The following is a 16,244-nucleotide window of genomic DNA, read 5'->3' on the forward strand; positions in this document are numbered from 1 at the left end:
GATAAATTTCTCTTTAAGTAGGCCTCGACAAGTTGAACCTTTATTCAGGTTTAACATCAGTTATATGAACTAGCTCACATATAATTGATCATCTTTAAATATTAATTTTGTAATAAAAGTATTACTTTTAATATAATTTAATTTCTCTTCCTTTGTCTACTTTTTTGTAGTTTTTTTTTCAATATTTTGAATTCTGGTAACATTCACTTTTAATAGGCGTAGAATTATATTTGGTTGAAGTCGAAAAAGGGAAAAAGGATTGGAGTTAGAATTGGAAAACGTATTGAGAAGTCAGAATTTTTGCTTAGTATGATGGGGTTTGGAGCCTTATCGTATTTAAATAATATTATATTAGATGTCTGGTTTGACCTAGTTAGTAGTAACAAAGACGGTGTAATTTATGATATGTGAGTTACATGTCATGTACAAAATCTTAGTTCATTTAAATTGAGAAGAATAAAGCTACATTTTGCAATTGAGATATATGAGTCAATCAGTTAACCAAACTCATCTCAATTTATTTATTTACCAATACATAGCGGTTCTCTCTCATTTGGTTATTACCGAAGTAAAAACTATTTTCTCGGAAGTTAATTTCTTCGCCATCTTAACTAAGTGGACTAGTTTAAAAAGCTCTCACTTGAATTGCTGAAACTTAATTATTATTTTTTGTGAGAAAGACGTTTTAGAATTATGTTTATGTCACACCTGAGCCTACACCCTGGGGGGGACTGGCACTCGAGAACCATTGTTGGCCCCAAGCGAACTCTTGGCCTGGCTTACTTACTCAGCGGAAGACTATAAGCATTATTACAATGATCAAATGCATCTCTACTCCACTGTTTAATAAAATAACTTAGAACGTTTAAAGGTCAAACATTCAACTTGGCCAAAGTGGTAACTCAAGTCTTAACATAAGAAATAACAATGTAAAGACAATTGAACTACTGACTGTCTATGAAGCCTCTAAAATAAGGAGGGATGTCGGGACAAGACCCCCGATCATCCTAACAAATTAAATACTAAAAGCAAATGATAAAAAATGATGCTTCCAGAAAGCAAGAAGGCTCACCAACTGACTCTGAATGCTCATCTGGATCAGGGAGGCGCTGGATGCTGATCCTTGTTACCTATGTCTACATCATTAAAAGATGCAGGTCAAATGGCATCAGTACATTGAATGTACGAGTATGCGAAGGGAATACTAAACATAACATAAGCTTGAAAGGAATCTGAAAGAAACACTTACCTTGGCTTTACTCAACTCATGAATAACTTAATTCAATATAAAGCAACAATACACATGCAACATATATATAAAGTTTTTAAAGCAATAGAAAGCAACTCAGTTTGTTAAAGAAATGCAATAACAACTCAACTTACTCATATAATAAAGTAATGTAATGTTGTGGAGTTTCTCTAACCGACAATCACCATTTTGAGCCTAAGTGGTGATACAGTGTCTTGCCCACGCTGCCAGAACTGTCATATACTTTGTCGTCATATAGGATGTCTTAACTAAGTGGATCCACTAGTTTATACTTAAAAGCACTAAGGAGTCATCTAAAAAGTATGATCATTTACTACCTATGATGGTTACATGGTTTATGGAGACTTGAGTTATTATGAACTTGTGTCCCCATATCGATGCTCAATACTACTTCCAAAAAGTACTTAGCTCATATGTTTTTAAAACAAAACTCTTTCTTTGGTTTAAGATAATTACTCAAAACTTAGCTAAAAAGCTTTTTTTGGAAATCGGTGTTTCCCTTTCTTGTTCAAATATGAAAACATTTTAAACTTTTGGAAATACTTACTTCCCTTATAATCTTTGAAGAAATGAACGTTTACTCTTATCCTTAGATAATTCAAGGCTTAAGTCTTAAAACAAAGTTGAAATGTTTGCAAAATACTTTTGAAAAACTTTATGAACTTCTCTTGACTTGATTCTTAACTTCTTGACTTGACTCTTAACTTTCCTTGAATTGAATTATGGATTCAAGGTTCATGATCTCATGTTTATGTATGATTTCATGATGTTTAGGCGTACCTTAGAGTGTTGTAATCAACTAGGAAACATAGGTATGTTGCTAAGGAACTAGTACGGAAAGAAGGGAGACAAATGGAAAGAATTAGCGTCCCTGGCGCTCTGAGAGGCGCGGGGCACCAGAGGGCAAACTTCAGAATTTGTGGTGGGGTGCTCTGGATGGCGCGGCTCTCCAGGGCCCAAACTTCAGAAGTCCCTTCTTGGGGTTCTGATAGGAGCGGCGCCCCAGGCCCCTGCCCAAGTGCACTCCGACTTTTCTCCAATTCATTTTTCAACTCTAAACCCCCTATTTCAACTTAGTTCTTTCCCCAAACACTTAGAATCGATTATACCCTCAATATATACATGATTCAACTCGAATTCACACCCAAATACATGAATAAATCTCAAGAAACTTCAATAACACAAACCACAAGAATTCAAACGAATTTCATCAAGAACTTATAGGATTTACTTTCAAATCAAATATACTTCGCTGAATTGAATCATGATTGACACGTGGGTGAACTAACCCAATGCTATGTGATCTCACATACCTTGTAGGATTGAATCCTTGGCGAAATCCACAACCAAACTTGAACATTCTTGACGAATCTCGACTTTTCTCCTCCTTTCTCCTCTTTTCTCTTTTATCCAAGCCCTAGCGTGAACTTCAACTTTTCTAAACTAATCTAATTTTGATTAGACCCCAAATAAACTCCGAAAAGCATATTAAAATAATTGGAAAAGGAAAAGACTAAAATACCCTCCAAAATTCGATTTAGACTTTCCTTATTTGAACAACCCAACTTCAAATGGGCATATCTCACTCATACGAACTTGGAATTACGCAAACTCGACGGCGTTGGAAAGATTATTCCAAGATATTTCCTATGATATCTGTAAACACACCAAACTCATCCTGATTTAGGAGTTATGGTCATTTTAAGTTGACCAAAACTCAACTTAACATACTTAACAAATTTTTCAGATTTCTATTCTTTCCAAAAATGACTATTTCCAATTTTTAGCTTCTTCCTAGTTCTTTCAAGTAGCGAGATGTTACAGTTTATGCACCTCATAACATATAGTACATACTTCAAACATTTAGTCTTGAGTGAGTAAGCATGGATGATATTTGATCTGTTTATATAATTTTGAATTACTTTCGTTTCGGAAATTAGTTTTCGAATTTGAATTATCCTTATGATTATTTTCGTTTATCAAGAGCCACAAACTTATTATTTATCAAATTTTGAATCGTGAGCCCCTAAATCGTGGAGATTTGTTGAGTATAAAAAAATTGGCCTTTTGTTACTCTAACTTAAGCCATTCATTATTTATGTTGTTCTTGTTTAGGGCTTTTGTGATCCAGTTTTTTTTCAAATCTCATGCATAGCTGGAGTTTTAGTGCACCATATTACCCTTTTTATCTTCTGTTTGAGTATTTTTGAGATATTTTGGAAAAAATCCAACAATTAATTTTGTGTTTAATTATGTTTAAATCTGAACTCTCATGTCCTTAAATTACAACACTAACTAGATAGTGAGATTAGTACCCAACTTACTCGACTAATACTTTGTTGTATGAGTGAATTAGACAATGATGGATCGATAAACCTTTAGTATAAACCTCTAGTGACATCGAAGCTCGAGCCTTGAGTATGAAGCGACAAATAATAGCTGAGTAAAAATGATAAACTGAAAACAAATGATTCTTTAAACATTCTTCTCAAATGATTCTTTAAACATTCTAATGCAAGAACACTAAAAGCAAAGTTGAATCTTTCGCATATTGTAAAATAAAACCAAAGATAACTTTCAATTTCTAAGCCTCACTCAGATCAGTGCCATTATTCACCATTTTATTTTTTCTCTAATTCTTCAGCAAGGTATAGACGATACAAATCGCACATGTGATTCTCCATAACTTCCAAGACTTTAATGGTCAAAACGTCAAGGTAGTTAGAGGGGTCAAACACACTCTTAGCATTAAAGAATGTTTATTGCATTTCTTTGGTGTGGCACTTTACAAGACTTTGAATGATACAATCAATGTTAATCTCCTTCTTTCCACCTTTCATTGTAGCTTCTGTCGATCCTAAAACACTACTCTAATGAAGCAAATCACGGTACTGATCATCACGACTACCTTTAAGGTTTCTGAAAACCGCATTGTGACTATCAGAATGAGAATTAGAGCCATGTAGTATTGCCATCATCCTATTTCTTTATTTGACGTTCGGTTGTTCCGTTGTCACTCTTTTGCTTCTTTGTTTCCTCTTGTAGGTCGGACATGTATTTTCCCTGTAAGTCCAATTTCTGAATGGATCCAGTTAAAGCATAAGTCTCAACTGAATCTTTCATAGTCATTGACTATGTATCCTCCTTGAATGCCTTTGATAAATAAAACACAATAGCATCATCGAGTAGTAGTTGTTAATCTGTATTTATTACTAAGAATAGAAACTTTGAAAAATCTCATAAGTAACAGAGTATTTTCAAAATCGGAAAACTCAAACACAATAAACAAAAAAAATAATGAAAATAATTTTCTCAAGAAAGAAAATCGAGCCTAATGAATGCACAATGTTTACTTAAGGAAATTGAGAGAAATTTCATGCATTTCAAGGTGTGACAAACACTTGGTAAAATGAAAATTGAAAATTCATATTTCAAAATAAAATAAAATTGGCACCAATGTAATTGTTTTAATATTAAGCACAATCACTCTATAATATATTAAAGTATAAATCTAATTATATACAACAACAACTCAGACATAAAATCTATCCAGAAAATATGTATTCCTTCCTACTAAAAACATACTAAATGTAATAAAAATACTAATTATAAAAAAAATAATTAAAATACTTGTAGGAGGAATTGTTGTTTCATTTTGATCTTGATCATCCATAATCTTTGTTTCATTTTGATCTTGATCATCCATAATTGTTGTTTCATTTTTATTTTGATCATAATCATCCATAATTCTTGATATCCTGTGACGATCAAAATGAAAAAGAATCAAAATTTAATGCATGAAAGGATAAGTAGTAAACACTAAAAGGAAAATACATACGGTTAAATTCTTGATGTATTAATATTGAAAATGAAAACCTGCAAATTAAAGGGGAAGAATTAATTGAGTAATATAAAAAAGATTAAAATAAGACAATTGAGAGGGAGAAAGATATGTACTGTTAATTTCTTTAGAGCTAATCAGTAAACAAAATATAAATTTGTGTTCATATATATAGGTAGCCATAGACTGTGGCGGTTATTATAATTGTTATTTGGAAATTAGGCAGTTACAGTTTCCCCCAATATTTTTCCGCTTCAATTTAAAACTATCTCTGTTTAAAACTAATATTACCTATTGTTTGATAGGACTTAGACTAGTGGTACAACTATGGTGCATGTTTTTGCAGAAGCATAGATATATACCAAAATATTTTTTAATCTTGTGGTATTAAACCTATCATGTGGAAATTAAATTTAAAAATTGATCCATAAAAAAACATATTCTTTAATGTTTGGAAACAAACTAAAAAAGACAAATAATCAATTTATTTCATCTCCCGTTTCAATTTATATCATCATTCATTTCAATTTATTCAAAAGTAATATATATTTCGTATTTTAGCAACTCCTTCATTCAAATATATATTGACATGACATATTTAACACCACACATATAATTAAGTGCCCATTTGAATGGGCTTTTAAGTTGGTCAAACTGACTTAAAAGTCAGTTTTTGACTTATTAGTGTATTTGACAATTATCAAAATGGCTACTTAAAACTCAAAAGTGACTTATTTTAAGCCAAAAGTTAAAAGTAGGGTGAGATCTACTTTTTTTTTTTTCAACTTAAAAGTCATTTTATGTTGACCAAGTATATTACCTTTTTGTCCTTAATTCTTTTATACAATTCCCAAATTGCCCATATTAAATTAACCCTAACATCTCTTTCCCCAATTTTCTTTTTCACGTAGTGCGGCTGCTAAGCATGAAACCTTCTTCCTTTTCTCCCGATTTGAAGGGTGAAGATCTAAAGCTTGAAGTAAGTTATCTTTTGATTATCTTTCTTCCTTTTCTCTCGATTGATAGCTGTTGACACCCAATTTTGGACCTCCACAATGTAAATTAATCCTCGAGCTTCCTAAATTCCAAGTGATTTGAAATAGTTAGTTTTTTAGAAGTTCAAAATATTTTCAAGTTATTTTTAATGAACTTTATCATTTTTATAATTTTTAAGTAATATATATGTTCTATATAATTTTGTATATAATTAGTATATTTTATAGACATTTCGAAAATCATCTCAAAAAGATTTTAATTTTAGTAAGTATTTTATTAAATTAGCTTAGTTTAAATTTCGGTTATATTTTTTGAATCATTAGTTTACATTTAAGTTAATTATTTTATTTCGCTAATATTAAGAAGCTCGTTAGTTAATTATATTAATTCGTCTTATTTAATTACTAGCCGAATTAACTAAAAGAATTCAATTTGGCTAGATTGTTAATTCATTTGCCTAACCCTTTTATTGCAATTCTAGCCATCTCATCACCTTGTCTTCAACTCATTAAAAGACCAAGTTTTGGGCATTTTCCTCTCAAATTTTGCCAACCCAATTCCTAATTACAAACCCAGGCCTAATTTCCATTATCCCACTTCATATCCCAGCCCATTTCCAGCAACCCATACATTAGAAAACAAACAGCAACAGTACTCAGCAACCCCACGCTTGTACTCACGTCTTCTTCCTCAATACAATGAGCAGAACCCGACAATGCGAGAACCAGTCCGTCGAAACCCAAATTGAACCCAAACGCGACCCGGCAGCCCATTAAATCGATCCAGTCGCACGTGTCCTCGTCCTCTCATCTCGTTCTTATCCATTCGTACGAGAATATTCTCGAATCTACAGGTGTCTCCATCTCATGTGTTCTTCGTCCCTCCTCCAAAATCGGACGGCTCCCATCTTTAATCCGTTGAGAATGGTACAAATTCTAGCCGTTTGACCTAATCCTTTAAGAGTAATTCAAATTTGAAATTCGAAAAAAAAATCCCGTTTCCCCCCTTTGAATTCCAATCTTCCTCTTATAAATATCCATCTCTTTTACTGTTTTAAGAAGATTTTTTTTGAGTTTTTAAATTTTTTATTAGAAACGTTTGTTAGAGAAAACAGGGGAGTTGGAAAATTTTGGAGTCAAGAAAAGGTTGGAATTTCCTTGAAAAAATTTTATACTTAGAAAGTTTAGACGATTTTTTTTTTCTTTTTCGAAGAAGCGAGGAGTTTCTTTTCGAAGCCAGCTCAAAGTTTTCGGCCTGCTGTTCGAATTTCGAATCTGTGTGGGGGGAAGAATCGCTGCCCGTCTGCCCGTTTTCGTCTCCATTCGCTGCACTACGGAAGGTAATACTCATTTTCGATTCAAGTATTGTTTTGTTCTTAATGTGCTGCTGTTAAGTTTTTGGTTATGCGAAGTTGAGTATATATTATGGCTTGGGATCATTTTTTACTTGTTGTTGGCTGCAAATCAGTGATGAATCTTGTTTGCTAGTCAATGTTGTTGTTGTTTGTTTCCGTTTTGCGTTGAAAGTTTGATGTTTCCCCTCCCTCGAGTTTTGGCTCTCTTATATTACAGCCTGATTAAGCCTCGTTTGAATTTATTTGCTCAGTTATTTGCACTAGCAGTGATACCTAAGGCTGAATTTCTTTCTCTTTAGTTCTTGAGATGATAATATAGTCTTAATATATGATTCCATTGATGGCTTTGATTATAAAAAAAAAAAAGAAAAAAAGAAGAAGGGTTTTTTCCAAGAAAATAGCATTGTCCGATTCATTTGTTTTTGTAGGATAGCATGAGAGTTTTGTTTCCGGCCTTCTTGTAATAGGGTGAAGGAATTAGTTAGATCTAGCATCTCAACTATTAGAAGTTGCTAAATGTTTGTAAGGCTACTGTTGAGATTAGTAAAAAAATTTAAGCATAATTCATGTAATACTTATATATGCCATTATGTCAAAGTGTTGTTTTGATTATGTAGCTACGTGTTTAAAAATTAAGCATAATTCATGTAACACTCACATATGTCATCATGTTAAAGTATTGTTGTGATTATGTAGCTACGTGTTTAAAAATTAAGCATAATTCATGTAATACTCACATTTGTCATTATGTTAAAGTGTTGTTTTGATCATGTAGCTATGTGTTTAAAAATTGAGCATCATTCATGTAACACTCACATATGTCATTATGTTAAAATATTGTTTAGATTATGTAGCTATGTGTTTAAGTTGACGATATTTTTATTTTTATTTTTATTTTTGTTAAGAGAATTCCGCATCACTCTAATGTATATATATTTTTTTTCTCCTATGGTATGTGATATTGTCCGAGTCCTCTTGGACCCCTATATTTTCCCTTCATATTCCGAATGGGCCGCAAAGGCCCCCCTCTCCAAAATCCTCTCTTCGTCGGAATCAGCACCGTGTCAATTGTGAATTCGATGGACAGGTTCCCGGAGGAAAACATAGCTGGAATTTGAATATTTCGGTGTCCAAAGCTCACAAAGAGGCTGTATACCTGCTGTATACAGCTGTATACACTGATATACCCGTTGTATACACGGGTATACAGTCAAAAACGCAATATACAGGTTCAAAAAAAACAGGAAAACAGGTGAAAATACAGAAATACAAAGTCCGACTAAAAATACAGGACCGGAAATTCAAGAATCAGCGGTATACATGGTGTATACCTTGAATATACACTTTGTGTATATCATGAGTAAGGAAGATGGAAAAGGGGCCCAAGACCAAACGAATTATTACTTCATCTTTATTTTTTTTGCAGATTTGGAAAATTTGGGCAAAAGCCCAAATTCAATATATCCCTCTAAATTTATTTGTTCATCTATTTTTATGGTTGAATTCAATTAATTCCCAGATAGCCATTTAGCTTTCATATAAAATAAAATAATTAAAAAAAAAACATAAATAGTTATTTTATACATATTCTTATTACCTAGCTTCTATTTTGATTTTTGTATTGTCAACACTTAAGTTATTCCCCTTTAGAAAACTTTCCCTTTTAGAAAAATTCCCCTTTAATTCATCTCCCTTTAAATAATAAAAAATGACAATGTAAAAAAAAATAAAAAATATATATATATATATATTAATAATGATAAAATAATAATAATAATAGTAATAAATAAATAAGTTTTTTTTTACTTAGTTAAAATTTCATAATTGGTTAAAATGAATGAGTTCTTTTACTTATTAAACTTTTCAAAATTAGTCAAAGTTGTGTGTTCTTTACTTAGTTAAATTTTTAAATATTTAGTTAAAGTAAATGAGTTCTTTTACTTCGTTAAAATTTCAAAATTAGTCAAAAATCATTTTGGTCAAATCGCCGGTCAACTGCGAGTTAGCGGGCATTCCGAGGGCCTAACACCTTCTCGGAATGTACATTGAACTCGAACCCTTGTTTTCAATCGATTTTATCTGTTTGAATCTTTTGAAGAACCTTATGTTTTTCTTGATTTTTACTAAAAATTAAGTGGCGACTCTGTCCTTTTGGAAACCCGATTTCTCTTAAACCATATGTTTAATCGGTTTTTCGAAAACTCAGTCATTTCCCCAATTATATCTTTTTTAAATAAAACAATAGCAATAATATCAGATGTAGAAAAAACGAAACCAGCGTGAAACTTAAAGTTTTTTCTTGATTAACTTTTCTTTTTTGTTTTTTTTATTATGTATTTTTTTGTGCGTCTTCTGTAGCTGATTTCGTTTTGTGTATTTTCTGTTTTTTTTTATTTTTGGATTATGTATGTATAATTTGATTGTGTGTAGTATATATTTGTCATCTATATAAAATTATGGAAGTAGTTATTTTCAATTTTCTTATCAATTTTCATCTTCAAATCAGTTACACCATGTCGGAAACACAAACTAATGTAATGCTAAGTGGGATGATGACAACTTTAAGGGTATTTCAGACATTTTGATAAAAAAAAGTGTTTACCATCACTTATTTGCCAAACACATCAACAACTTTTTTTTTCAACTGCAACACTTTTATCCAAACACATTACTACTTATTTTTAAAATAAGTTTCAGCATTTTAAAAAGTTACTTTTTATAAGTTTCTCTTTTTAGCCAATTCAAATGGGCTCCAATTCACTGGAAAATAATTAATCCTATGTCACAACCCAAAAATGGACGTGATGACACTCGTCTTAACCCACCAAGACAAGTCAGCCTAAAACTCAATCATTACAATAAAATGCGGAAATTTTTATAATAAACTCAAAAATACCTCCAAAATCTGGTTGTCAAGTGTACAAGCCTCTAAAGTATTACAATTGAATAAAAAGAAAAATACAAGTCTCATATGACATTGTTTCTAGAGTAGAACAAGATCATAAACAGGAGTAAGAAGGGTCGCTGAGAAGACAAACAACTACCTCACAAATCTCCCAGAAGCCTTGGAAAAGAAGAGAATGACAAGTACCATAAAAATCCAGGCTCGTAACCTACAAAAATTTGTAGAAGCAAGGGGTGAGTACCAAACCACACGGTACTCAGCAAGTAAACCTCTAAACACGAGCTAAGGGGATAGAATATAAGTACTCCTTACACTCCAACCGAACCTTCACAACTATAATCTGTATAAAATCAGCCCAACCTAACAGTTCACAATTTACAAACACATATCTCAACAACAACATTCTAACAATCATATATTCTCAACAACAAACTCAATATTCATCAATTACCACCTCCACAACTACAACCTGTTTAGTACCAGCCTAACATAACAGTTCACAGTTTACAAAGCACATAGCTCAACACAACACTCTAACAATTTCATACCCTCAACAACAACAATAGTTTCATATCCTCAACAACAACACTCTAACAATTGCATATCTTCAACAACAAACTCAATATTCATCAGTCACAAGTTCCATAGAAAGGCACTCACAAGACCAGCAACACACAAGATCAAGTTCACCAATAATAAAGAAGTGCAATGCAATGAAATGCAATGTCAAGTATAGTGATGCATGTCTGACCTAATGATACACACCCGATGTCTCTCAGTCCGGGACCCATGGGGGACATATTTGTCCATGCATCCATCGCGGCGCGCGATACGACCCTCGATAATAGTAACCATCACGGCGTGCGATACGTCCCTCGAAATATAGTATCTGTCGCGGCGCGCGACACGTCCCTCGAAATATAGTATCCATCGCGGCGCGCGATACGTCCCTCGAAATGGTACATCCTTTTTATTTTCTTATTCTTTCTCAATGCACATAACACTTGTCAGAACCATGTCTCATAACAATGCAAATGACATGTTCACACAAATAATGAGAAGATGACCATTTTCATAACATTGCACAATTCACAACAAGACAATCAGGATATAACATCAACAATGATTCAACAAGCCTTTCAAACAATTCTCAACACATCACACAAACAATTGATCACATTGTCTTTTATTATCCCTTTTTCATCGTTAGAATTAATCAATGTGGACAAGTCAACCCATCACCGAGCCTCATTACCCTAAACACATATTACAAGGAAATACATGAATTCCATACACTTAACAAGGGTTTAGAAATCCACTTGCCTCTAATAGTCGAACAATTACTCCAGAACTTGAGCCTTCCTCTTTCGGCTAACTTCCAAATCAATGCAATCTATTCACAAAAATAATCGTGATAAGATTTCTAATTTAACAACACCCATATTACTATAGCCCAGTTCCTAGTTCTTGATGCCAACCCATACGCTACATATCATTCTCCTAAATTTTTAAGCCTAGGGTTAAGTCTAATTTCCTCCAAATATCATAAATTTGACAATATTCATCTCAAACAATATACCTAATATTTAATTTCATATACCAATATATAAAAACTTGAATTATAACCTGATAATTATAAGAAAATCGTAAAACTCAGACTAAAACCCTAATCACTTTTAGTACGGATGAACACTGCATTCACAATCTAAATGAATGCCTTCATTAATTGGCATGTTTACATTGCCGTCATTTGGCTGTAATGCTAACATAATGGCACGAAGTCCAATTCTCCAATTCCAAATCACTGCAACTTACAAATATATATATAATAATTTATTTAAGTGCAAAAATAGTTTTCCTCTTTACTGTTTCCTCTCATTATTAAAATAATAATAATAAACAACCATCCTTTTGAACTCAACGCATGTTCCAATTGCAAAATTAAGGAATTGTATTGGTGTTACCTGATCGTGAAGTGGATCGTCTCCACGCCAGCCGCTGCTATACGCAGGTAAGTTTCTTCCTTCTCTTTTCTAAATTAATAATGTATTAAAAGTAATAATCCCTACTAACCTATTTTAATATTTCAGATTTGACCCATATATTTACCCCAAATAATTTAATTCACTTTAACCCATGATCAAGTGGTAAAGAGTATCATTAAATGATCACTTTACTTCATTAATTAACGATTAATTAACTCAAGTTAAATGAATATTCAAAATTTCCAAAAATGACCTTTCGGGTCATTACATCCTAATAAGCCAGTTTCTAGCTCTCAACATTATCATTCAGATGAGGATCGATGTAGTATTCTAAATCAGTTTTCTTGAAGGCAAAAAAGAAAAGATGCGTGCGTCATTTATTTTGAATCAATCAAAAAATAAAAAAATCAACTTATTTTGGAAGTTAATTTTATCGAAAATTCATATTTCAAAAAAAGAACATTTTTTTTTGCAGCAACATAACTATTTTAATATTAAGCACATTCAAAATATACTTAATTACAAATCCAATTATATTCACTACTGAGATATAAAGTCTACCCACAAAATATGTAATACAAATACTAATTATAATTTTTTTTATTACCTTTAAGAAGAATTCTTGTTTCATTTTGATCCATAGCATCATTTTCTTGATTCTCCATCATGAGAGCTAAACAGTAAAGCAATTCATATCATATGAGTTCGAATTAATCATATCTCAAAATAATATCGCACATCAAATAGAAACTCCAAAAAATTACTGGTGTCCAACTTATTTCTTTTCACCTCAAAATTTGTCTAATTAATCCTATCAAAATTTGAATTAATCATGTTCCATAACTCGAAGATTCAAACAGTATCAAAAACTCAAAATAGTTTTCTAATTATCAAAATTGAATAGTTACTTGTTCCAATACATTTAATTATCCGGATTTAGAATTTTTCAGAAAAATTCAGCTCATCCATGATTTTTTCACAGGATATTTGCCACCTCCCACTAGTAACACATATTAGGTAATTATGTCCACCAAGGCTAGGACAAATTTAATTATAAGAAGCGTCTAGTGTTTTTTTTTACTCCTCGGAGTTTTGAATCTAAGACTTCAAAGTTCTCAACTACTTCATTGACCATTAAACCATACCCTAGATGCAAGTAAGTGAAAGTCTTCATGGGCCGAGTTTCGTTGAAGTTGCTTCCTAGGATACATGTTAAATAGTCTTCCTAGTGATTTATTGTAATAAGTAACATTAAATTCTATTGGGAGTCTCCATAGACGTATCCAGAATTTCGGAAGAATGAATGCACTATTACAAAAAAATTATAGGTCCAAATATATAATACTACTAGTTTTAAGATTTAATACACGCATGTAATTTAATTATATAAATTTTTTATGGTGCTAAGATTTTTAGGAATTTTCAATGTATCACACTTGAAATTTTTGAAAGATTAAACCAAAAAAGCAAAAGAAAAATTAGTTGAAACACCAAAAGTGTTACCAATAACCACTTAGAGAGGTCTTACTCAAAAAAATAAAATAAACAGATATTAGATTTAAATTTCTATCCTCATTTAGAGAGGTGCACTCAATCATCATCATATTATTATATGATATTTTGAATGTGGGTTCACACATTTATATTTAAGTATTTTAAAAAAAATATAACACTACTATATGTGATCTAGAGAGGGGATCATGACTTTACGGAACCCCTCTACTAGATACACCTCTTGGAGTGTCACCCCAAAATGAATATTGTAGTGTACGATTCAGATTTAGTCGAAATTCCAATATGGTTACCAAATACGGAATGAAAAACTAACTAAATAAATACTCTTTCTGTCCACTTTTAATTGTCATGTTGCACTTTTCGAAAGTCAATTTTATTAATTTTCAAAGGGAAATTAGATTACATTAATTCGATATTTTAAATAAAAAATTTAGATATTTAAAAACTATACGAAAAGTACTATAAATTGCAATATTTTGCATATCAATTAGATGAAAAAATACATTATAAAATGTTAGTCAAAGTATTTATCGTTTGACTCTAAAAAAGGAAACCTGATAATTAAAAGTGGACGGAGGTAATATATAATTTTTTATATTTATATTTATATTATACCATAGACATAAATTGACTCATTTCTTATTATAATTTTACTTTTCTTTTACCTCATCCTCCTCCTCCTCTCTTCCCCGCCTGTTATCGCCGTCTTCAATCGCCGCCGGTGAGTATTACCTGAGCTACTTTTCTTCTATTTCCTTTCAATTTTGTTGTCTGTGTATTAATTTTCTTCTGTTGATCAGTTTTCTGCATAATTGACATTGTCGTTATAGCTGTGCGATATTATTTTTTAGGGTTTTTGATTTTTACGGGTTTTATTTATCACATGTTCGATTTATATCCAGATCCAATCAATTGTGCTTTGCCTTGGAAATCTGTGAAGTCAATCAGGCTAATTTCTGTCTATTTTTAATTTAGATTTTGTTGTTTGCCGATCCGAACTTGTTTGGGACTGAATCGTAGTTGTTGTTGTGTTTTGTTGCTGAAGTGTTATATAGTTCTGGATATACAAATTGTTGATTTATTTTGTTGGGGGAAGAAATTGTGAAAAATGAAGATTTCTGAGTTAATTATAAGAGCTTTTTTAAACTGAGAAAAGATTCAAGTTTTAGTAATTTGTCGTTATGTCGGAGCTATGTTGCTTGGATCCTCAAAAAATGCATAAATTTTGGACTCAATAGAAAAAAAAAGCTAACTTTTGGAGTATGTGACACATAGGGAGTAATCTCCGAGGACCCGAGTAATATATTGTTGGAGAATTTAATAAGGAAAAGTACATTTGTGATTCACTGAAGATTTATGTAAACATAGTGGATATAGAGGTAGTTTGAAATTTGTATCTTTGTATACATTTTGTCTGATTGAGTTTCAGAATTATTGGCACTTTTGGAGCTGGCGTAGAATGTGGATATTGAGATTTACTTTTCATCACGTAGAAAGAGAATTAAGTCACAATTGAAACAAAAAGAACAATAAAGGTTATACCAACTAGTTGAATTATAGCTTAGTTGTTGTTATGCTTCCATTATGTGTCCTATGTTTGCCAAGAGTACCTTTTTAATCTTGTTAGAAACTTATAAGTTAGTCTACGTACGGATAAATGTGAGATTCAAGCATTCTCTAGTTGAAGAGAAACCTATTATGCTTTAGAAAGTAAATTATCTTATGTTGGGGTGAAGTTAATGAAATGGACCGAAAGATTTATATAATCGATCCCAACTAGTTTGTGAGTTGGGACGAATGGATAGTTGATTGGATGAATAGATCAAGTATAAACAGGACTTACTTCTATTTGACCTGTTTTGTGATAATGTGCAGTTTTATCATTTGTTTTTGTGCCATCTATTGTAGATGGATTGGCAAGGACAAAAGCTCGTGGAACAATTGATGCAGATACTGCTTGTGAGCTTTGCTGTGGTAGCATTCCTCACAGGCTATATGTTGGGCTCATTCCGAACTATGCTGTTAACATACGCTGGTGGTGTTGTCTTTACGGCCCTTGTCACCATACCTAACTGGCCTGTCTATAATCGCAACCCTCTCAATTGGTTGGACCCAAGTGTAGTTGAAAAGTATCCCAAACCACTGCCTTCTAACACTAGTTCCAAGAAGAAGAGCACTAAGAAGTAGGTCATTTGACTGATATTCGGCTGACATTTCACTTGGTCCTTCTACAGAAAACTATTATGATGTATCAAATACAGTCTGTGGTTTTTTGGTATGAGCTGAATGTTTTTTGCTCTCGGTGAATTTTGTCAGTGCTATAAGAAAGATTTAGTTTTGTTATTGTTGTGCCATATCTCTTCTATTCCTAAATTTTA

At 32.1% G+C, this 16,244-nt stretch overlaps 1 protein-coding gene across 1 annotated transcript; it reads left to right on the forward strand.

Annotated features, from left to right (window-relative positions):
* The first annotated feature begins 14,520 nt into the window (after positions 1-14,520).
* Positions 14,521-16,206, forward strand: LOC125826050 (signal peptidase complex subunit 1-like). The gene is made up of 2 exons (XM_049505349.1): positions 14,521-14,587; positions 15,775-16,206. Exon 2 carries the CDS (start codon positions 15,775-15,777, stop codon positions 16,051-16,053), a length of 279 nt encoding a protein of 92 aa, XP_049361306.1. The 5' UTR covers positions 14,521-14,587; the 3' UTR covers positions 16,054-16,206.
* Positions 16,207-16,244: the final 38 nt, after the last annotated feature.

Source organism: Solanum verrucosum, unplaced genomic scaffold (assembly GCF_900185275.1).
Source record: "Solanum verrucosum unplaced genomic scaffold, falcon-dt-bn FXZP01000161.1, whole genome shotgun sequence".
Classification (NCBI taxonomy): Eukaryota; Viridiplantae; Streptophyta; class Magnoliopsida; order Solanales; family Solanaceae; genus Solanum; species Solanum verrucosum.

Excerpts from the sequence above, each read along its gene's own strand:
- LOC125826050 (XM_049505349.1), top strand. The coding sequence starts at position 15,775 with ATGGATTGGCAAGGACAAAAGCTCGTGGAACAATTGATGCAGATACTG.